Here is a 24,530-nt window from a genome sequence, read left to right on the forward strand (position 1 = left end):
ATCTTGCGACACGGCATATTTCGTGTTTCTCTGCAAGCATCTTCTTCCCAAGAGGAATTCCCGAGTGGATCAGGGAAGGCGGGTGGGGGCGATCAGTTAGTGGAAGCAGATGTACCTTAAGCCACACAGCGTCAGGTGGTGCCCGGAGTAATAAGACAGATGTAGCTGCCTGTAACGTGTTATGTTCCCTCTTCAGCAATTATTCATGAAGTGAAAACTGTGGTTGTCTCTTCAATCGACCCATAAACCCATAACGGATGACTTATCATTAAATACCATCAGCTTAGAAACAGTCCGCCCCCGGTAGCTGAGTGGTCAGTCTGCCTTCGGCGGTGCTACGGCACGGACGTCTGTTTACGTCCCTGCCGGAGTAGTTCGCGCTCGCGCAGTTGTTTACCTCTTCGGAGTACTCGCGCGTTTAGACGACTCGATACAGAATGGCACATGCATACCGAAAGTCGACTCTCAAGATAAGTTTTTCGAATGTATATGCGAGACCGAAAGCCTACGAAATAGAAAGGTTCCTACGAGACGAAGTTAAACTTAACTACAACGAACTTATCGGAATCCACCTCTCCATAGTGAGCAGTGTCGTTTACGTCAAGCTGATTAACGATGCAGTATGTGACAGAATCATCCGAGATACTAAGCATGGACTCAAATTTCGTCACTCTGATGGACATGTTGGAGAAGTAACCATTGATCATGCAGGACTGGGCTTACGAAACATACGCATTTTCGAACTTCCCTTCGAGGTTCCGTCTGACTTGGTCATTGACGCCTTACGCCCGTATGGAAGAGTGCTCAGCCACGTTCAGGAAAAATGGTCCAACCTCACGACTTACCCCGTTCTCAATGGGGTGCGTCAAATCAGAATAGAACTGACACAACATGTACCCTCGTACTTGTTCATCGGCGGATGCAGAGCTATAGTCATCTACGATGGACAACCCAAAACATGCTCAGGATGCGGGAAAGAGGGCCACGTGCGTTCCGAATGTATGCAGCGGAGGATAGTGCAAGTTCCAAATGGCGAACCTGTACCTACGTCCACGTTTACGGCAACCGACTGCAGCAGAGACCGCCTCCAGTGACGAAACGACGCACACTTCTGCCGCTCCGGCGCCGACGACGCCCTTAACCGAGCGGAAAGGATCGGTTGGAGATATGGAAATTGATCCTGCGGTTGTGCCGACAGCTGCTTTCGTCCCTGAGCACCGGGAGTCACTTCCGCACTCGGATACGGAGGCGCACACGCGCAAACAACAGTCGCCGAAGCGCCACAAGAAACGACGGCTAGCGCCGTCGGATACCTGCTTACTGCAGTCCATGTCAGACGATCTTGGGTGTAACGTCGATACAGTGCATCCGGAGGCGCAACGGGAGGTTCTACCCCCCACACAGCAGTACGACGCGAATCACGCTAGACAGGGGTTGAATACAGACACACCGGACGGAAAGCTGACCGAAGGAGACCCTCCACCCACCGCAGGAACGCCACCGCCTTCGGTCAGCCCGGCCGGAGAGACGCGACGGGAGCTGGACCTCCAGCACAGTAACTGGGCCGACGAATCCGATGCTGACCCACACACTGACGACGCACCCGCAATGGCGAGTGCTGCGTCCACCGGATGTTAACCGCGCAGAAGATGATGATTGACGCACAGACAGCAGGTCACCGGGCAGCAGCACACAAATTAACATAAGCGTTCATGTGCGCTTTACGCACTGAGAAACAGCGGCAGGCATATCGAACAGCCTCTATTAATATTAATACGATCAGAACGCCTGTAAAATTGCAGTTATTACGAGACATGTTGCATGCGTCAGACGTCGACATCGTTCTGCTGCAGGAAGTATGTGTTGAGAGCTTCCCCGACCTCTATGAGTACGATACGTACATTACACCTACTACCGACGGCGGCAGCGGAACAGCGATACTTCTACGTAGTGGCATAGTAGCCGAGGACGTGGTGTACCTGCCGTCAGCGCGGGGACTGGCTCTCACAGTGCTGGGAGTACGGGTCGTTAACATTTACGCACCGTCGGGGTCCGACAGACGGCGCGACCGATACCGATTTTACGCAGAGGAGAATGCAACACTATTCTTAGGTCGGTATGAAAATGTCTTATTTGGAGGCGACTTCAACTGCGTGCTCGCACCAAAGGATCAACACCCACGTTATACTTCATGCCCGGAGCTGCGACAACTCATACAGGACATGAATATCATTGATACATGGGAGAAGATACATGGCGACAGACGTGGATACACCTACGTCACGAGTCACTCTGCAAGTCGGCTCGATCGCATTTACGTAACACGTCGTCTCGAACCTGCGATCCTCGATGCGGAATTGTGGCCTGTCGCCTTTTCAGATCACATAGCATATATTTGCACGGTCTCCCTGAGTCGTCAACAAGTTTGGAGGAGTCGCAGTGTTTGGAAACTGAATACAGCACACCTCAGGGAACCTGAGTGCAGACGCATAGTCGAAGCTGCTTGGCACGTGTGTGAACGACGCCTCCCGACGTATCCGACGACGTTGCAGTGGTGGCTGGAATGCGTTAAGCCTGCATTGCGCTGAGCGTTAATTGCATACGGAAGAGAGCAGATGATGTGGAGGCGACACACGACGGAATTTTATTTCACGATGCTCCGCGAACTTTCTGTACAAGCACCTTTACAGGAGCGTCGAGCCGGTATAAAACGAGCACAGGCCCAAGTAATTTCCATAACGCGCCGCCGTCTGGAGGGAGTCGCAATCCGTGCAAGGACCTTTGAACGAGTCCGTGGAGAATCACCGTCGATGTCTCACGTTATCAGAGAAAAACAACGTAGCCGCAGAACCTTAATACAGACGGTCGTACTTCCAGATGGTCGCCGCATGACAACGCAAAAAGATATTGCCAACGCTTTCGTGGAACACTACGGTCATCTCTATGAAGAAGCGGAACACGATCAGCCAGCCCTTCAGGAGGTCCGACGAACGCTCTCCGCGTGTCTCGACGAGCCGCCCAACCTGGAGTTAACAGGTGAAATCACAGTTGACGACGTAATGGAAGCGATTGATAAGGGAGCGTCGCACAAATCGCCGGGGCCCGACGGGTTTCCGTTAGAGTCCTATCGTACATTTAAAGATCTCATGATTCCACGATGGACTGCCATGTACTGCGAATTGATGTCTCCCAACGTGCCTCTTCCACCCGCCTTCGTGGAAGGAATGATCATCCCCATCCACAAACCATCTGGCGGCACAGGGATACAGGCCTACCGGCCACTGACCCTTCTTAATTGCGACTACAAGATCTACGCCAGGATACTTGCAGCACGTTTTAAACGCGTAATACGCCAAGTGATTTCACTCGACCAAACCCAGCTAGGAGGAGACAGCAATATACAAACGGCACTCAGTGACTACCGCGATGTTATCGCACTGGCATCAACATGTCGTCTCCGGGGTGTATTGGTATCGATAGACTTCGATCGCGCATTTGACAGGCTGAGTCATGCTTATCTCACGGACGTTATGACAAAAATGAAGTTTCCGGAAAGTTTTGTCACCGTCGTTATGAGACTACTCCACGGAGCCGCATCCAAAGTGCTCATCAATGGACGCTTGGTGGGGCCCATCACCATCTCACGATCGGTCAGACAAGGGTGCCCGCTGTCAACGATATTGTATGCCATCGCTGTCGAGCCCCTGCTCTGCGGGCTCCGGAATCGACTCCAAGGAATGACGATAACGCACAACAAGTTTATATGCCGAACATACGCAGATGACCTAGTGTTTTTAGCACGGTCAGGAGACGAGGCAAGAGCCTCCTTGCATTGGATTAATTTGTATTGTATGGCTACGGGAAGTCGCCTGAACATGGCAAAGTCGGGAGCGATGAACATCGGGAGAGGACTCCCGACAGGAAGTGTAGCACCATTACAGCCGATCAACAAGATGAAATGCCTAGGAATTATCTTCACTACAGACGTTCGACGCACGGCGCCACTGAGTTACAGACATCTTCTGCAAACAATTCGTGTGAGTGTCCGAAGTCACAGGTTAAGGGCACTGGATATGATACAACGGGTCACCTTTGCCAACACTTATCTAGCCTCTCGCATCCCCCACCTGGCACAAGTTCTTCCTATGCCAGTGGTGCTGGCCCGCCGAATCCTGGCGGCACTAGGATATTTTGTGAGCACGGGTCTGCTTTTTAAGGTAGGATACGAAACCCTCACCCTTCCTCGTGGAGGTCTTGTACTAGTCCACGTACGCGACCGAGCAGTGGCTATTTATGTAACCACAATGATAAAGATGTGGACACGACACCAGACATGTCTGACGGGCGCCTTGATAGACGAACTCGCTCCACCTTCGCGTTCGGCTCCGGTAGCGGTGGCTCACATCTCACCATCGCTTACCCATATGCGAACCTTTTTTGTGGAACACAGTTATGTACATATGGAACTACCGACTACCAGGACGGCAACGGCACGTGATATATATCACATCTTGACTCGACGACGGCCGAACAATGCCGTAGAGCGCCGCCAACCAACAGTTACGTGGTCAGTGGTATGGCGTACAGTGCACCATCCACACCTTGATACGGGAACGCGCGCACTGTGGTATCAGGTGGTAAATGGGAAATACGTGACTCGTTCCAGGTTGCATACAATTCATATGGCGGACGAGCCACTGTGTCCGCAGTGCAATGTTATAGACACAGAGGAGCATCGCCTGATATGCGGTCCTTCGGAGGACGTATGGTGTTTGGTCAAAAAAATGATCGCCTTCCTCCTTCGGGTGGGGCCGCAAACAGTAGAACCACGCACATTACTTCTCCCAGATAGGACATATTATCCCCGAACAAAGACAAACGCAGTGACTTGAATTCGAGGTTTGACTGTGCGTTATCTTTTCCGAGACGGCAGTAAGAATGTGCTTGACTTCTGGGCCTTATTACAGGAACATCACTCACAGCTTATGAGACATCCGAGATATAGAACATATTACGCAAATTTTTTAGGGAGTGCCTTGCTTGATCCCCAGGAGAATGTAATTATTACCTATAAGTATTAGAACAAGAAAGGACCAGGACAGTGGAGAGGATCCACAAACACACGTGAAGACGTACCCGACACCAACGCGAGGTATGACGGGATTAGCGAGGTACGCGCCTGAAAGAGGAACGTAGACCGTTGTTGTTTTGTCCTGACGGAAGCAGGATTTTTTTTTCACACTTATGTAAAAAAAAAGGTGGATAGTCCACTTATTTATGTTTCCCAGAAAAAAATTTATGTTATGAAGTCATCGTCTTCTATATTAAAAAAAATGCTAGAAGCAGTTTATGTTTGTTATTGCAAAAAAAAAAAAGTGGTCAGCGCGACAGATTGTCAATCCTAAGGGCCCGGGTTCGATTCCCGGCTGGGTCGGAGATTTTCTCCGCTCAGGGACTTGGTATTGTGTTGTCCTAATCATCATTCCATCCCCATCGACGCGCAAGTCGCCGAAGTGGCGTCAAATCAAAAGACTTGCACCAGGCGAGCGGTCTACCCGACGGGAGACACTCGTCACACGACATTTCATTTTTTTCAGCTTAGAAACACCCGCCACAGTCCTTCTTCTTATTCAGCAGCACGTAGAACTTGAAATATAGATTTCCACCCATTGATACCCTTTTCGAAATGCTCAGTTTGTGTCACTAAGTGTGCGCGACACTTAGTATGTCAGCGTAAAATACTGCTACATCATCCTTCATACACATACATCGAATAATACTGAACTTTAGTCTTGCCCTTGCATGAATGGTTGTAACCGAGATACCTGAAACATATAAATGACTGTCCTTAAAAGTCCTTTGGTTCTTTTGGCATTGTTAAAACGTTTTTTACCGGTTGTTAATGTTTAAGTCATGTACAACACTTAACTTTTGGTATGTCAGCAAATTTACTGATACAGTGACTACACAGGCTACACGTCACGGAATTCAACCCAAGACTCCCTTACTGTGGCTACCACCACTAGAGCTTATATAATACATAACAATTACAAATGGTCTCTACGTATTGTTGGAACTGTACAGAATTAAACTTGCAATAAAAATCTTCGAATTTTCTTGGGACAGATTACAAAAATTGGTTTCATGAAATACAGCAACAAGTTCCAGACAATAATTCGTTTGACATAAATTCCTCTATACATCAGAACGTTGTGAAACGCCTTCTGTAAGCCACTGTGTCAGATTCTTTGAAACATTCGAATTACAGAACAACACACATTGCTAGCATGGTTTTGACAGCATTACAATGATTACTTTAATTTTTACTATTTCTCTATTGTATGGTGTTGTCAGAAATTGTAGTCTGGGCATTAGTTTTCATTCGGACCAAGCTGACAACATTATCAGATAACATTGAGTAAACCGATTGAGATTTTCACATTCCAAACATTCATTTAATATTGCTATTGTAAGTTTGAAACGATGAAATACGAAACAGAGGTGGTAGCACAGTCTTCAATTGACTGGCATTGATCTGTGCTTTTTATATTGTTCCATTCAGTTACATTACTACCTCCACATGTCAAAAGAAATACATGGAGTACATTAACGTATCGTCTGACATTAAGTCAGATACGCCACCACTCTTCAGACGCTCATATAATTGAACTCATTACTACGTATTTTAAAATAAAGGCTCAATGAGCTAATTTTTAAACTGTGTAATTCGACATTTCACCGACAGGGTCTGCGGATTTCTTCGGGCTGAATTCGTACACTACAATGCTAGTGATATCTGCGGCCTTGGGTCACTCGCCGTCAATGGATCTTGACTGTGGTGTTCTGCGGATAATCAACTTCACTTGGCCCAGCAGCTCCGCCATCTGGCTCAAGGTGAGTTTCACAATCACCCTCCCCCCCCCTCCCCAAAAAAAAAAGAAACGAAAAAATGATTTCCAGTCTCCGCAGGTAGCTCCCACCTGCGCTCTTGCAATTGTCAGGTGTGTAGACAGCACAAATTAACAGTCATTTCATGTATCCGTTCCATCGCAAGTTCTACTCACGAAAGTAGTATCGCCAAGGTGTTTCCATGTATGTAGTTTTGCTATCTAATTTTGGCATAGTGATATGTGAAGGTGGTTAATCTCCATGGTTTCTATAGCTACTCGCCATGCATCTTCCGTGCTGTTTATTTACCTTTCAATGATGGCGCTGTAAACCCTCTTCCTAGACAGTGTAAGATGTCATGGAAACGTAGAGCCTATCAAGTATCGATAATCGAACCTAGAAACATTCATAACTAACAAATGTGTATTATTATAATAATTCTGGGTTATACTATTGAAACGTCCCCTTAGAAAAATTATACATGATTTTCCTTAAACTGACACACAATATTTTTTTAGCGCAACGCAATCTGCCTTTCAATAATCTCTACAAGAGAATGGCGCTGACTAAATTAACCTATACGTTTCACAAATCGCTTACCTCACAAAAATCTTCGAACTCGAACAACTGCAATAGAGCGGGCGCCACTACTGCCTGCTAAATAAAAGATTCAAACTACTGAAGGCACTAACTACTGATAGGCATAGTTAGCAAAAGAAAGATTTTGGTAGAGAACAAACAGTGTATTTACATTAATAGTGTTCAAAAGTCATAATACATATATATCAGTCCATGATATCCAATATTTCAAATTTACTCTTTCTGATGGACACACGTCCAGACCGTCCGCTCTCAAAATTCCGCCATCTCTCTCCCCACATCGACCACTGCCGGCGGCTCACCTCCAACTGCGCAACGCTACGCGCTGTTCACAGCCAACTGCCCAACACTACAATAGCGACTATTGCAACAATGCCGACGAGCCTCAGACTGCACACAGCACAGTCAGTGATTTTCATATAATGCGCTACGTGGCGTTACCAGTAAAACAACCTAAACAGCCTACTTACACTATTCTACTTTAAACAGCACTGTGCTATATTAGACTGCTACATGTCATTAAATAAAAAATATTGCCAAATTAAACCTTGTACCCGTAAAAGTGTTCCCTCTGTAAGGCAAATATCTAGCATTTGGGTTTCAATTATGCAGGAGTACACTATCGACGTGCGTCAAGAAGCTTCGTAAGAGCGTGCATTCTACAGAAATGCTGTTGATTCACGTACCAACTAACTAAGGCACGTTGTCGTACGAAATAAATCTATTCCTAAGTAGACACTGGTACTAAGGCCTATAATAATGATAACGTAGGATGACCGAAAATAATGACTTTTGGTCCCAATCCTTACGGAGTATATTTACGCTGTACGAATGTGTCAGAGTAACGGACGACGTGAAGTTTACAAAAGACAGATAGTTCTCGAGCAAATTTTTAATCTGAACGTTGTAGAGTAAGAAAACAACTAAGTGGTCAAAATAGATGTTGCATATCGCCGAAACCTTAATAGTGGCGTTCTGATACAGAAAAATTTTACGATATCAATCTATAGGTTTCTAATGTGGTTCCAGCGGAAACAGACCTTGTTTCTATCATGAGGGGGCAGTATGTGCAGTCGTTTCACCTGTAAACATTGCAACAACTGATTTGTGTGTCATTTCAAGAGTTGTACTGCGTCAGGATGGTTCGAAAAGCAATAGTGCATGCTAAGGGAATGAGAAAGGTGGAAAGAGCATCGAATGTTACTGTGAGTGAAAGTGATTACTCTAGAATCTGGAACAAATTTCTAGTGACAGAATCAAGTGAGGATGGTCAGAGAAGTGGCCTCAGAATAAAAAAAAATTTAAAAAAACAGGTGTGCACGAGTGATATCTGCGTGTAACAACAGGCAGAAAACTTCAACACATTTATGATGGCAGTTCCAAACAGCTACAGGAGTGGAGATGTCGACACAAACGATACGAAATAAGCCCAACGAGGAGGAATTACTTGCCAGAAGACTTTTCAAGGATCCTCCTCTGCAGTCGCGTTCGGGCATGGACACGAAACCTCTCTTTCAGGACTAGGTAGCAGAGGGACACAGAGATCTTTTCTGATGAGACCTGTGTTAATCTCCATGCTGTAAATACCGATAATTGTGTGTGAAGGCAACAAGGACAACGTTTACACCCTAACTGTGTGGTATAGTGCAACACTCATCAAAGTGGGTCACTCATGTTATAAGGATGAATCTTGTATGGTAATCTTGTCCAGTCTGAGACATTACAGGGCATCATTGGGACGCTGTAGAGGAATGGTACAATATCCCGCAGACTCATTGGAAAGTCTGGTAAGGAATATGCCTAACCGCAATCAAAAGTGTCTCCCATTATAAGGAAGGCAAACTGGATCATAAACCATGTGTTATGCAACTGACACTGATAGAAAATGAAGTGTCTGCAATGGAATCTTTCGTAAGATTTCTTTATTCTGTTTAAGTTTACTTAGTGGAAGTGTGTTTACCTTCTTCTTTTTGTTTTTTCATAACTACACTCGACAAAACGATGTCATTTTTTGTTTCCTGTTATGTCTGGTGTTGCCAAAAGATCAATATATAACATTTATTTTGATCACTGTACAATGCTGACGTTGACTCGATGGTGTGCCTTTCAGCAACGTTGTTGCTGTGCCGTGACCTCTTTCCGTAGAGCTCCTAATTCTATCAAGAAATAAATGCTGTGGTATCATGATGCTGTTACAATTCTACACAGAGAATTTTTCGCGTTAAACTGGAGACGAAATGAACTGGTGTAAAGGCCGTATTCGTGGATATTGCACACAAATAGCAGATATATAAAATCTTGCCATCTTTTCATATCTTTACGTTACGCCTTTTTCATCAAATGAAACTTATTACATCACAGCAACAGTCGTTTATAGCATTTTCACCTCCGACCTACTATCGATAAAAGCCCGTCCAGGCGATAGCAGTGTCACCTGGCGAGGAATGACTGCTCGTCAGACACACAGACGATGCGTATAGTATTAGTGAGCTAGTGTCCGTGTGTAGAATGAGGAGGCTCGCGACCTGAGTTTTACTGAGGGCGGATTTTGATGGCCCGAAGGGCCGGCACGAGCATTTTGGAAACTGGACGACTTGTAGGGCGTTCTAGGAGTGCTGTGGTGAGTGTCATCAACACGTGGCGAACCCAAGGTGAAAATATGTCGGATGTGGTAGGCTTGGCACACTGGTAAAACAGGACAGGCGGCGTGCTGTGGCGGAACCAACTTCAAGCTTTAATGTTTGGGAGAGAATAAATGTACACTCCTCGAAATTGAAATAAGAACACCGTGAATTCATTGTCCCAGGAAGGGGAAACTTTATTGACACATTCATGGGGTCAGATACATCACATGATCACACTGACACAACCACAGGCACATAGACACAGGCAACAGAGCATGCACAATGTCGGCACTAGTAGAGTGTATATCCACCTTTCGCAGCAATGAAGGCTGCTATTCTCCCATGGAGACGACCGTAGAGATGCTGGATGTAGTCCTGTGGAACGGCTTGCCATGCCATTTCCACCTGGCGCCTCAGTTGGACCAGCGTTCGTGCTGGACGTGCAGACCGCGTGGGACGACGCTTCATCCAGTCCCAAACATGCTCAATGGGGGACAGATCCGGAGATCTTGCTGGCCAGGGTAGTTGACTTACACGTTTAGAGCACGTTGGGTGGCACGGGATACATGCGGACGTGCATTGTCCTGTTGGAACAGCAAGTTCCCTTGCCGGTCTAGGAATGGTAGAACGATGGGTTCGATGACGGTTTGGATGTCCCATGCACTATTCAGTGTCCCCTCGACGATCAGCAGAGGTTTACGGCCAGTGTAGGAGATCGCTCCCCACACCATGATGCCGGGTGTTGGCCCTGTGTGCCTCGGTCGTATGCAGTCCTGATTGTGGCGCTCACCTGCACGGCGCCAAACACGCATACGACCATCATTGGTACCAAGGCCGAAGCGACTCTCATCGCTGAAGACGACACGTCTCCATTCGTCCCTCCATTCACGCCTGTCGCGACACCACTGGAGGCTGGCTGCACGATGTTGGGGCGTGAGCGGAAGACGGCCTAACGGTGTGCGGGACCGTAGCCCAGCTTCATGGAGACGGTTGCGAATGGTCCTCGCCGATACCCCAGGAGCAACAGTGTCCCTAATTTGCTAGGAAGTGGCGGTGCGGTCCCCTACGGCACTGCGTAGGATCCTACGGTCTTGGCGTGCATCCGTGCGTCGCTGCGGTCCGGTCCCAGGTCGACGGGCACGTGCACCTTCCGCCGACCACTGGCGACAACATCGATGTACTGTGGAGACCTCACGCCCCACGTGTTGAGCAATTCGGCGGTACGTCCACCCGGCCTCCCGCATGCCCACTATACGCCCTCGCTCTAAGTCCGTCAACTGCCCATACGGTTCACGTCCACGCTGTCGCGGCATCCTACCAGTGTTAAAGACTGCGATGGAGCTCCGTATGCCACGGCAAACTGGCTGACACTGACGGCAGCGGTGCACAAATGCTGCGCAGCTAGCACTATTCGACGGCCAACACCGCGGTTCCTGGTGTGTCCGCTGTGCCGTGCGTGTAATCATTGCTTGTACAGCTCTCTCGCAGTGTCCGGAGCAAGTATGGTGGGTCTGAAACACCGGTGTCAATGTGTTCTTTTTTCCATTTCCAGGAGTGTATTTGAACACACAGTGCATCGAACGCGTTTAAGGACGGGCCTCCGCAGCCGATGACCCGTGCATGTGCCTATGTTAACATCACGACATGAGCAACTGGTTCCCTAATTCACCGGATCTGAACACTATGGAACACATCTGGGATATGACTGAACGTTGCATCACTGTTCATCACCCACTTCCTGGAATTTTCGGTAAATAGTTGATGATTTGTGTGTTCAGATGTGATGCCAGCACGCTCTAGCGAGCTACCAAGGCGTCATTGCTTGTATACCACGTTCTGCCTGATCAGTGACAGACATCTATGATGCACTTTAGCCTGTGATGATGCAAAAGCCTATTAGCTCACAAAGCAGAACATTTCTTCGTGTTATACTACAGTCACCAATATGGAAACGTCGTGAACTTCACGAATGTTAGAAGGCGGCTCCTTGTTCGAGGTCATCCATGAGTGGTGTTGTCTACACAGTTAAGTTGATTCGAAATCTACTGCTAACAGAAACTATTTACAGTCGGAATAATACTGTACAGTGTTCTGCTTTTAGTGAACAACATCTCCAAATGCCACTGAGAGAGTGACGTGCACTTCGAACAGATATGTAATGCTTGTAATCTGTTAGCACCATCCGCATCGAGTTAACGATTACCATTTCTCTTTACATTAACTATTCACATTATGTAAACAAAATTTTCCTCTACAAGTAGGCATCACAATCAGCTATGCTATTAGTCCGCTGCCACAGGGTACTTGTGCCCACAAATGACGGAAGTCTTTCGAGTTACGTTTCTATACCTTTCCTTTGTTCTCCCAGTCGTAATTACTGTAAGCCCTCATTCGTGTCTACTGCAACCCAAGTGAGGAAAACGCTAAACTGTCATAGTAATTGCAAATCATTCATCGTTTGCTCTTATCTAATACGTTTTGTTTAATTACCTCTTCAGGTTGTGCCGTGGGGTTTCCGTAATATTGTGAACTGGGTGTCCTCGAGATATCCTAACTACCCAATCTTTATCGCGGAGAACGGTTATGCTGATACGGGAGAACTCGACGATGAAGGACGCATAAGCTATTATGGCGTAAGTACGAATTAATCATATGTAACTTCGACGTTTCATATCTCCTTGCGAGAAAAATGTGATATTCTAAGAACAAACAAGTTAACTAAAAGTAGAATTAGACATTATGATTTTATGTTTAAATAATAAATATCTCTGCAGCAGGGGGTGCGGCATTTCGAAACTCCCTGGTCGATTAAAACTATATGCCTCCACTCACAGGTCTTCCTCACAGCTTTTACTTCCACCAATACCTACATTTTTTTTTTTTTTTTTTTTTTTTTTTTTTGTAAGCATGAGATATCTGACTGGTTTGATGGTGCCCGCCACGTATTCCTCTCCCGTGCGAACGTCCTCATCTCCAAGGAGCAATGCCAACCTACGTCACAAATTATTTACTGGATGTACTCCAATCTCTGTCTTCCTCTGCAGCTTTTACGCTCTAAAGCTATTTCTAGTACCATAGAAGCTGTTCTCTGATGTCTTAACGGATGACCAGTCATCCTGTCCCTGTTTCCTGCCACTGAGGGGAGTTCAGGAAGACGACGATTCGAATCTGCGTCAGGTAATCCAGATTTAGGTTTTCCGTGATGTCCCAAAATCGTCCCTTGCAAATGAGGAGATGATCTCTTCAAAAAGACCTGATCGATTTCCTTTTCCATCCTTGATACAATCCAAGATTGTGCTCCGAATCTAATGACCTCGATGTCACTGGGTATTAAATCCAACTTTCGTTCCTTTCCCTTTCCCTTGTCAGTATTTTCCATAAATTCCTTTCCTCGCCGAGTCCCCAGAGACCCTCCTCATTTCTTACCTTATCAGTCCACCTAATTATCAATATTCTTGTGTAGTACCACATCTCAAATGCTTCGATTATCTTCTGTTCCGATTTTTCCACAGATTATATTTCACTGTCATACAATGCTGTTCTCGGCACGTACATTCTCAGAAATTTCTTCCTCGAAATAAGGCTGATGTTTGACGCTAGCAGATTCCTCTTGGCTGTTAATGCACTTTTGCCAGTGTTAGTTAACTTTTCTGCGTCCATTATGGCTAATTTTGCTGCCTAGACAGCAGAATTCTTTAACTTCGTCTACTTCGTGATCCACAATTCTGCTGTTACGTTTCTCGCTGTTCCCATTCCTGCTATTTCTCCTTTACTTTCCTCTTTCTTCCATATCCTACACACATTAGAGCGTTCATACCACTGAAGAGTTCCCGTTCTTGGAATTCCACATTTATTGTTCCCTCTAGGTTTTTGTACATGGTGTAAATTACCAACCTCATGGTCATCAAATAGATCTAAAACTTACTTTTCTATTCTTCTGTACATTTTTCTTGTCAACAGCTTACATTCTTAAGCTGTTAAGCTGAATGTTCGATAATTCTTGCGATTTTTACCTCTTGCAACTTCGGAATTGAGTGGATGATTTCTGGAAGTGTACAGTCAGTTTGCTACCATTTCCACCCAATTGAATATTATCCATCCCTTCTGTCTAATTTGATTTCAAGTCTTCCAAAGCTCTTTTAAATTCTAATATAAGATCCGAAATCCTTTCCTATCTACTATTGTTTTCTCTTCTATGTATTTTTCTTCTATATATCACGTCATCAGACAGGTCAACCCTACATAGCGCACTTCCGTGTACCATTTCCACCTATCCGCTCTCTCCTCTGCATTTAACAATAAAACTACCACTGCATTCTTAATATTCCAGATTTAGCTTTTAATTTCATCGAAGATTGTTTTGACTTTTCAGTATCCTGTGCCAGTCATTCCGATGATCATTCCCTTTTTAATTTCTGCATAGTTTTCATGCAGCCTTTTTTGCCTTAGCTTCCCTTCACTTACTGTGTATTTCCTATGCGACTATTAATTCTGTGTTCCTGAACTTCCATTTACATTTTTGTAATTGTTTCCTCTGTCGAAGAATTGAACTATTCCTTCCATTACCCCTGGTTTCTTCGCAGTTAACTTCGTTGTAACTACGTTCTTATCTCAAACTTCTGTTATTGCTATTTTTAGAGACGTCCATTACTCTTGAACTGAACTGCCTTTTAAGTTGTTCACTATCACATTATCTGTAGCCTCAGAGAACGTCAGACGTATCTCTTCATTCCTTAGCACCTCGGTATCTAACTCATTCTTTGCGTATTGATTCTTCCTGACTAGCTTCTTAAACTTCAGGCTCCTTTTTATCTGTACTGAATTGTGATCTGAATCTGTATCTGCTCCTGAGTGTGCCTTACAATCCTACATCTGATTTAGGAATTCCTGCCTCACCGTTATGTAATACAGCTGCAGTCTTTCGGTTTTTCTTGGCCTTTTTACATTTATACATCCTTTTCCTGTCTTTCCTGAACAGAGTATTAGCTGCCTTCCATACCTCACAGAAATTGTCCCGCATAGCTTAGGCATGCCCTAGGGGATTCCTTACAATATCCTACGTCCAGGAGACCAATCAAGATAGATATGCTGGAGAATGTACGGAAGGTAGGTGACAGGTAACGACGGAAGAAAAGCTGAGAATTAGCGTCGTGAGTGGGGCCTCGATAGCTTAATAGTTATGAGCATTAATTTTATATATTTGTAAGAGCATTAATTTTTCAGTTTAACTGAGAATGAGGTGGTGCAGTCACTAGACATACATTATGGGGGAGTTTGTTGAAATCCCAATGCAAACCGATACTTAGCTTCTTCGATGACTCGCTGAGAGTGATCACTGGAATGGTTATTTTTGCAAAGAACATGCGTGAGATTCTTCCTGCTCTCAATTAAAACTTGTGCTCTGTTTCTAATGGCCTTGTTGCCGAATGGACGTTAAACCTTATTCTTCCTTAAAAATTACTGCTGTCAGCGTATTCGTTATAGTTGTTCTTGTAGTCTTCAGTCCTGAGACTGGTTTGATGCAGCTCTCCATGCTAATCTATCCTGTGCAAGCTCCTTCTTCTCCCAGTACCTACTGCAACCTACATCCTTCTTAATCTGCTTAGTGTATTCATCTTTTGGTCTCCCTCTACGATTTTTACCCTCCACTCTGCCCTCCAATGCTAAATTTGTGATCCCTTGATGCCTCAGGACATGTCCTACCAGCCGATCCCTTCTTCTAGACAAGTTGTGACACAAACTTCTCCCCAATCCTATTCAATACCTCCTCATTAGTTACGTAATCTACCCACCTAATCTTCAACATTCTTCTGTAGCACCACATTTCGAAAGCTTCTATTCTCTTCTTGTCCAAACTATTTATTGTCTATGTTTCACTTCCATACATTGCTACACTCCATACAAATACTTTCAGAAACGACTTCCTGACACTTAAATCTATACTCGATGTTAACAAATTTCTCTTCTTCAGAAACGCTTTCCTTGCCATTGCCAGGCTAGATTTTATATCCTCTCTACTTCGACCATCATCAGTTATTTTGCTCCCCAAATAGCAAAACTCCTTTACTACTTTAAGTGTCTAATTTCCTACTCTAATGCCCTGAGCATCACCCGACTTAATTCGACTACATTCCATTATCGTCGTTTTGCTTTTGTTGATGTTCATCTTAAACCCCACTTTCAAGACACTGTCCATTCCGTTCAACTGCTCTTCCAAGTCCTTTGCTGACTCTGACAGAATTACAATGTCATCGGCGAACCTCAAAGTTTTTATTTCTTCTCCCTGTATTTTAATACCTACTCCAAATTTTTCTTTTGTTTCCTTTACCGCTTGCTCAATATACAGATTGAACAACATCGGGGAGAGGCTACAACCCTGTGTCACTCCCTTCCTAACCACTGCTTCCCTTTCATGCCCCTCGACTCTCATAACTGCCATCTGCTTTCTGTACAAATTGTAAATAGCCTTTCGCTCCCTGTATTTAACCCCTGCCACCATTAGAATTATTCGTTATTACTATCTGCATGTTGACCTGTTATCAATCTACTCGCTCTGATCAAGAGAATTTATTGTTAACGAAATGGACAAGCCAAAATATATTTGGTATTTGGAGAGAGACTTATTTAAAACGTTCTATAAACAGGATAAGAACAATTTCATAAACAAAATTAGGATTGTGTTCTTTCTATCCCTGCTTCGTTTCATAGAGGGCTGTCCACTTTCATTATAAGGAAGAAGCAGTCAATTCCAGTGTGTTTGATAGATTCGTATTTCGTTAATTTAATTAGGCAGGGGTAGAAATTTACGTTTAATGCATGCGCCCTCTTATCGTCCATTACTACAGTTTTACGCTGAGGACAGCTGCGAACCGTCTTGTACGCATTTCCTAAGTTACCGAAACGTTTGACTACTTCACGATTCCGTGTTATCAGTTGCGCGTCAATCTGAGGTATGCGCGTAACGCAAATAGGACTGAGACATGTAACCTCTGGATTACTGCGTCCTTGAATGTGTAGGTTTCAAATAGGTTGACCAGCCTGATAATGTTTAAAACATTCGCTACTTGATCTACTGCTAAGAGATATCCACCTCGTCGCTAGATCTGTAGTTTGATAGCATCAGTGTACTCCCCAGCTGACAGTCCAGGTGAACATTGTAACTCTAGTGTTCAGTACAGGTGTTCCCACACCCACGACAACGTATATTGGCTGTTGAATATGAATAACAAGTTGCTGAAACCGACACTATCTTCTATACATCAAAATACTTCAGGCTCCCGTCAAATTACTGATATTCAGAAGTAAAATAACTTACTCGTCTCTAGTGAACTGTCCAAACGTTAAAAACTAATTTCATATCACAATAATTGTGTCGTACTAGACGGTGAGCAAGGGAACTATTGTGAAATCATTCTTTACGCTGCAGTTCGAAGAGATGAGGAGTATGTAAATTTTAAAATATCCAGCTCTATTTCACAGCAACAAGGTTCTTTTCGGAGCTACGGTAAAAAGCCCGTAGCATCATTATGAAAAATATTTGGTTATCATTTTGATTACCCGTGGTGTTCCCAGACCTGCCACCATCACTTAGTAAATGAATCTTAAGGTTTATATATGAAGATGGCATCTGTTCTTTCAGACATGTCCGAAATGAATACCCTAAGCTGCATACAGGCGTTGGTATACGTCAACGGGGACATGTCCGAAAGAACAGATGCCATCTTCATATATATAGTTATGGCTCACCTGCCATTTGACGAGCTTCTGTGCAGCTGTACAAGCATTGCCCAGACTCTTACGGGAATTGGTACAGCCGCGAGTAATGAGTGTAATGGGCAGGGGCACTACGAATTTAGTGCGGGAAAATAAGTTGGGAATGTGGCTCTCACGGCAGGTGTCCCAGAGATAAGTCCGTGCAGTCGCACTATCCTCTGTGTCCTCGGTGGCTCAGATGGATGTCAGCACGGCAGCTCAGCGTGTTCGGTCAGAGGGTTAGCTGCCCTCTTTAATAAAAATTGAGTTAACGGCTCAACACTGACTTAAACACGTGTCCTGGGACATCCGCACCGAACAATTGCTACGAACAACATTGAACTCAATGACATCAAAGATTTAAAATGATAAAAAAAGATGGATAGAGCGTCTGCCATATAAGCAACTGTCCCCGTTGACGTATATCAACGCCTGTATGCAGCTGAGGGTATTCATTTCATTGTATTGCTTTAATTGTAATTTGAGTCTTAAAGTATTGTTACCTTTCACAACATACAAGTCTGAAAACGTCTCATTATGCTCAATGTCGTGCTTGTACTAGCTTACACCAGTGTTTAATATTACAATAATGAAATGTAAGAAGTGTAGAAAATACTTTAAGTTCTTATCAAAATTTGGTTAAATGGTATTTTCCCGAAATATGGTGATTTGTATAGTACAATAATTCTGATACGTCTTTCTGAGTTACATAGGGAACCCGTACAGTACTAAGAAAATATCAGTTAATTGTTTCGTCATTCTGCTTTGAGTCTGATGATCAGAGTAAATTATTGTTGAAGATAACATCATTTTTTCAGCAATACCTCGCAGAGCTGTTGAAAGCTATTTACGAAGACGGGGCAAACGTAATAGGATATACGGCTTGGAGCCTGCTGGATAACTTCGAATGGAATTCTGGTTACAGGTAAGCCGCTGTTATTTCATGTGGCATCGGATATAATTAAGACACTTTTAACTTTACTACTCGATAGGTACAGATTTGATACCCTGGCACAATTACCCCTATCCACTATATCCCGAACACCCCTCCTCACACCCATATAATTACCTTTATGAATTTTTTTTTAGCGTGTATATCGCAAATCTCACAATTTTGTAAATTTGTTTAATAAAAATGAAGGATTGTTGACAAGAGAACTATACTGATGCCAAATACCAATTAGGCTTCCGTAAACGTCGCAGCTCAACTTTTGCATTTATAAAGGTAGCAGATGACATGAAGTTTGCCATGGCTGCACCAGAGGCGACTGCATAATGATTAGCTTTGTCCCTGTAGGCGCTCGTTACCCTTGTACACGCTTCTTACGTAATTATTATGTAAAATAAGGTACTCTATGTGTAAAATCCTGGTACGAAACAGGAGAGGCTCTGATGGTCCTAGTCACATCAGCTTATATTAACAAAATACTGCACACAACACATGAAATCTACGATTGTAGTAATTACATCACAGAAATTGGATAAATTTTTAATAAATTTGAAATTAAAATAAAACCTGGATCTTATTAACTATGGCAGCTACAGAATATTGGTAGGTATACTGAATAAGGTCGCCCAATTTAGTAATGAATTTGGCACGGTTAGATTAATGGGTGGCCAGATGCTCCTCTTGTCGCTAACCCTTTGCTCCCAGGACGACGGAATATGTGATCCCGAACTGCCTACGTGCAGCTTTAGTCATGTGAACGTGAACAAAAGTTTTCTAAATTTGTGAATTGTGCAAGTGAGGAGAAACTTCGGTAACATTACAACATTCATCTAGTGAGATGTAGGAAACCTCCTGAATGCACATCTATGTAAACTGGCACATCACTCCTAGTCGTTAATTTGCTGAACGGATTCGATCAGAGTCCGCTGAGGCTCCCCGTCCCGGAAAAAGTTCCTTAACACATACGGCAATGGAGGCTTGTGAAACTCAATCTTAGTATGATTTGAAACGATGAATAGACTTTTTCCCACATCTCATAAATTCTACGCGCTCCTCATTCGGCTGAAATCGACCAAAATTCGTAGGCGTCTGTCAAATATTTAGCAACCGTTCGCTATCCTTTCTGATCCTACGATATCGTAAGTGGGAGCTGTAGCAAGACCTTCATGTTGAACATGAGCGACCTGTGAATGCGGCGGCTCTGAAAAACAAACGCTGCACGTTAGAGTTCACGTGTTCTGTACTAGTAGTAGTTGCTTTACATAGCTGCTGGATGACATTATATTGTTTCCACAGCCTGTTTTTACGGTCGGGGATCGAGGGAAAAGTGTCTTCTCGTAGGAACACCTACTGATAACGCAGCTAGCGTACATTATCTGATGAGATGTATCCGGACATCCATTAGAGGGCATCAATATCGTGTGTGTCCATCATTCGCCTTTATGTTGGCCATCTTGGTTGGGAGCCGAAAACAGAAAAAGTGACGCTCTTCTATAGAGCAAGGGTTTTCATTTGGTTTCGGGTCGGCACTCTGGGCACGTTAGGCCGTTTCAGGAACTTTGTTGTCCTAAAATCATTGCCTCAAAGATTCTGTTTTATGAAGTAGTGCGCTGCCACACCTACGTAATCTTCTCCGAACTGTTCCTCTACTGTACTCAGTACACACCGCAGTAAAATATTTTCTTAAGCGCTTTAAGAGGATCACAAGCTGATTACTAAAAACAAACCAATAACGCAACACCATCTCCTCCGTACTTCACTGCTGGCGTTTCACACCATTCTCCAGGAATTCGCCAGAGCCAAACATTTCCATCGGGATGCTGAGGCGTGTATTGTGATTCATCATCCCAGATGCCTGGTTTCCAGTCATCTACTGTCCAGTGGCGTCGCTCAATGCGTCACTTCAAGTGTCGCTTATCGCAGACAACAGAAATGCGTGTGTTGTGAGAAGCCGCTCAACCACTGTACCCTATTCTTTTTAATTCTCGTACCCACAGTCTTTGTGCAAATTGGAATGCTGATAACACACTCTGAAGCACACGGGTGGCAGCGTCCGCTGACCCCGTTCGAATTTTTACAAGCACACACCGTTATGGTCGAATGTCTTTGCTCGTCAGCACTTTAGGTCTATCAAATATTGTTTTAACAGTTGTTCCTTCGCGTTTCCACTTCACAGTCACACCACCAACATTCTACTTTCGTAGTTTTAGTTGGGAGATTTCCGGTGAATTGTTTGCGCAGGTGACATCGAGCGACTAATCAAGATTCGAAGCCACTGAGCGCTCCTGGTTGACCCATTCTCCTGTTACTATTCTGAAGAGCTAAAGAAACTATTACACCTGCCTAATATCGTGCAGGGCCCTGCGAGCAAGCAGAAGTGCTGCAACACGTTGTGGAATGGACTGGTCTAATTGAAGTAGTGCTCGAGAGAAATGAAACCGTGAATCCTGCAAGGCTGTCCATAAATCCGTAAGGGAACGAGAGGGTGGAGATCACTTTGCAAGGCATCTTAGATGTCATCAATAATGTTCATGTCTGGAGAGTTTGGTGGCCAGCGAAAGTGTTTAAACTCATAAGAGTGTTCTTGGAGAAACTCTGCGGCAATTCTGGTCGTGTGGGATGCCGCATTGTCCTGCTGGGATTGCCCAAGCCCGTTGGAATGTACAATGGACATGAATGGACGCAGATGATGAGATAATCATAGAGGAAACTTACTTACGTGTCACCTGTCAGAGTCGTATCTACACGTATTAGGGGTCCCATATCACTCGAAATGCACATAACAGCAAACCATAACAGAGTCTCCACCAGCTTGTAGAGTCCCCAGGTGACATGCAGGGCCCTTGGATTCGTGAGATTGTGTCCATACCCGTACACGTCCACCGTTTGAAACGCGACTCCTCCGACCAGGCAACAGGTTGCCAGTCATCAACAGTCCGATGTCGGTGTTGACGGGCTGACTCGAGGCGAAAGGATTTGTGTCGTGCAGTCATCAATATTACACGAGTTGGCCTTCGGCTCCGACAGCCCGTATCGGTGATGTTTCGTTGAACGGTTCGCATCCTGACACTTTTCGATGGCCCAGCATTGAAATATGCTGTAATTTGTGGAAGGGTTGCACTTTTGTCACATTGAACGATTCTCTTCACGCGTCGTTCGTCCCGTTATTGTAGGATCGTTTTCCGGCAGCATCAGAGTCGGTAAATTGATGTTTTACTGGATTCCTGATATTCATGGTATACTCGTGAAATGGGCGTACGGGAATATCCCCACTTGATCGTTACCTCGGAGATGCTGTGTCCCATCGTTCGAGCGCCGACCACATCAACACGTTCAAACTCACTTAAATCTTGATAACCTGCTTATAGCAGCAGTACCCGATATAACAACTGCGCCACACACTTGTCTTATTTGGGCATTGCCGATCGCAGTGCCTTATTCTGCCTGTTTACGTATCTTCGTTTTTGAATACTATACCAGTTTCTTTGGCGCTTCAGTGTACCTTCCTACCGTCAACACAATACTCCCCACCTCCCGTGATATTTGGTGATCAAATGCGAATGCTCTTGATCAGAGAAGAATGGATCTCTGCCGGTTAACTCTTAAATCTTCTCACTTTCTTGCGTGTGTGTGTGTGTGTGTGTGTGTGTGTGTGTGTGAGAGAGAGAGAGAGAGAGAGAGAGAGAGAGAGAGAGAGAGAGAGAGAGAGAGTTGGTGTGTACAGGGCGTTCGGAAATCCTCACTGTGAGTACACAAAATTTTGAATTGGAGCCCATGTCTGAAGTGTACCATTTCCGTGCTAAAGCCGTTTGAAAACATGATTTCTAGGCAGGTGTGTAACGATATAGTCATGGTGGGGGGGGGGGGGGGGGGAGAGGGTTGATTACGTGCAATCGGCTGATTTCATTTGATATCCATCCTACCTCTCTGACCTGGTTCGAGCCTGATCGAGCCTGATTCATTTGTCTGCAAACGTTAGAGCAACATTGTTGAGAACACGGTTGCAGAATACACCGACGTGCTCCTTTCGAAAGGCGAAGTTCGCGGTAATGGAGGAGCTGCTCGTCACCTTCATCAACATCGTTGTCCACAAAGTCCGACTCCATCACATACCATTTTCACGACAGTTACGCAACGGCTTCCTTAAGGGTTACCTTCACCGTCAGTAAGCGTGACTGTGGTGCTCTAAGTAGAGACCGACTTCTTACAGGCTGTATTGCATGCCGGTGAAGAGAGTATGCGAGCAATTCCTTTGGCTTTTAATGAATGGAGCCGTAAAAACAAATGATGTTCTAGGTCAACCCTAATCATTTACTTGTAAAAGTCGTCACGTTATCAACATGTTTTCCAATGGTTGTAGAATGGAATCGGTACTTTTACGGACAGGTGTTCCAATTCAAAAGTTTGTCTACTTACTCCCCACTAAAAGTCCTATAAGACTGTAACGGGAATTTCCAAACATCCGCTATGTATATATGTTTCCGTGTGTTTCGCGCCCTTCTGTACTTGTACACTTCGCTGAGGTCTATCTCGCCACACCTTTGGTAAGTTTCTGGATAGGCACGCGATTCTAAAGCTGGTACCATTTCTCCCCGCTTATATATCTGCCAATGTTCATCCATTGGAAACATCTATTTACAAATCTCTATGTAGTTTTCAAAATATAAATACGATCTAACCTGCACCTTTGTTTAGGTGTGTAAGTAACTGAACCAAGATCGCAGTTAGTTTGTATTAATTCATTTTAAGAAATGAAAAAAAAATTATCAATAACTATTACAGCGAGTGAACATGATGAACTTGATCGACGTTATGGATTTCTTAAAATGGGAGTAATAATAATGTAATACATATTATTTTACACTGTGTTTCAATTTATGACGTGTGCCTGAAGTTACACTCTTACGATAATTCTGCAGAGAAACACACACCGATATTTTTATCGCCATTGATTTACCACGTCTGCCATAAGTTACAGTCTTATCATAATTCTGCACAAAAATGCACACTGGTGTTTGTGATGAACCAACTCTTGTAATATTTAGCCGAACGGCTTTTATTTGCTACTATTTGTTCTCTTCTTACAGCCAGAAGTTCGGAATTTATCAAGTGGATTTCAACAGCACTGAGCGGACGAGGACGCCCAAGGCATCAACAAGCTTCCTTGCTAATATTTACAGGAACATGAGTGTACCAGAAGAATATTTCCAGTAATTTTAAAACTGTAAATACATCTCTGGTAAATATTTGGAATATCTATGTCTAATTTCTCATTTTGAAACAACACACGAGTCTCAGGAGAAACTGGTTATATATATGATATTAATTAACAGTACTGAAGCACTTTGGTAACCAGTATTACATAATTGTTTTCGTCAATAAAAAAAATTCTTCTACACTGACAAGACCTGGTGTTTTTTTTTTCCTGTTCATAAAATACGTTAGAGTAAATTAAGTAAAATGTTTCCCATTTCTGGAAGATGACTGGATAATAGAAAGTATAAATCCTATACTTTTCAGTTCAATAAGCAAAATTATTACATCCATACTCTAGAAGCTACGTTACAACCGGGCGCTACTAGGGCGATAGCTGTTATTTATTCTGTGGATCCGCTAGAAATTTTTTGACTTTAAAACTTGATGCAGAGAAGAACTTTGTTAAAAATGCAATCAGATGTATATTTAAAGACTCAGAAGTACAGTTTTAACCATAATTC

At 44.2% G+C, this 24,530-nt stretch overlaps 1 protein-coding gene across 1 annotated transcript in view; it reads left to right on the top strand.

Moving 5' to 3' along the window:
- LOC126281470 (myrosinase 1-like) overlaps positions 1-24,218 on the top strand; it is a 65,413-nt gene extending 41,195 nt beyond the window's left edge. The window contains exons 8-11 of the mRNA XM_049980464.1: positions 6,746-6,894; positions 12,611-12,745; positions 18,683-18,789; positions 23,901-24,218. Of these exons, the coding sequence (XP_049836421.1) occupies positions 6,746-6,894; positions 12,611-12,745; positions 18,683-18,789; positions 23,901-24,027 (518 nt within the window). The 3' untranslated portion in view covers positions 24,028-24,218. The remainder of the gene's footprint in view (positions 1-6,745; positions 6,895-12,610; positions 12,746-18,682; positions 18,790-23,900) is intronic.
- Positions 24,219-24,530: the final 312 nt, after the last annotated feature.

This window comes from Schistocerca gregaria, chromosome 7, assembly GCF_023897955.1.
Source record: "Schistocerca gregaria isolate iqSchGreg1 chromosome 7, iqSchGreg1.2, whole genome shotgun sequence".
NCBI lineage: Eukaryota > Metazoa > Arthropoda > Insecta > Orthoptera > Acrididae > Schistocerca > Schistocerca gregaria.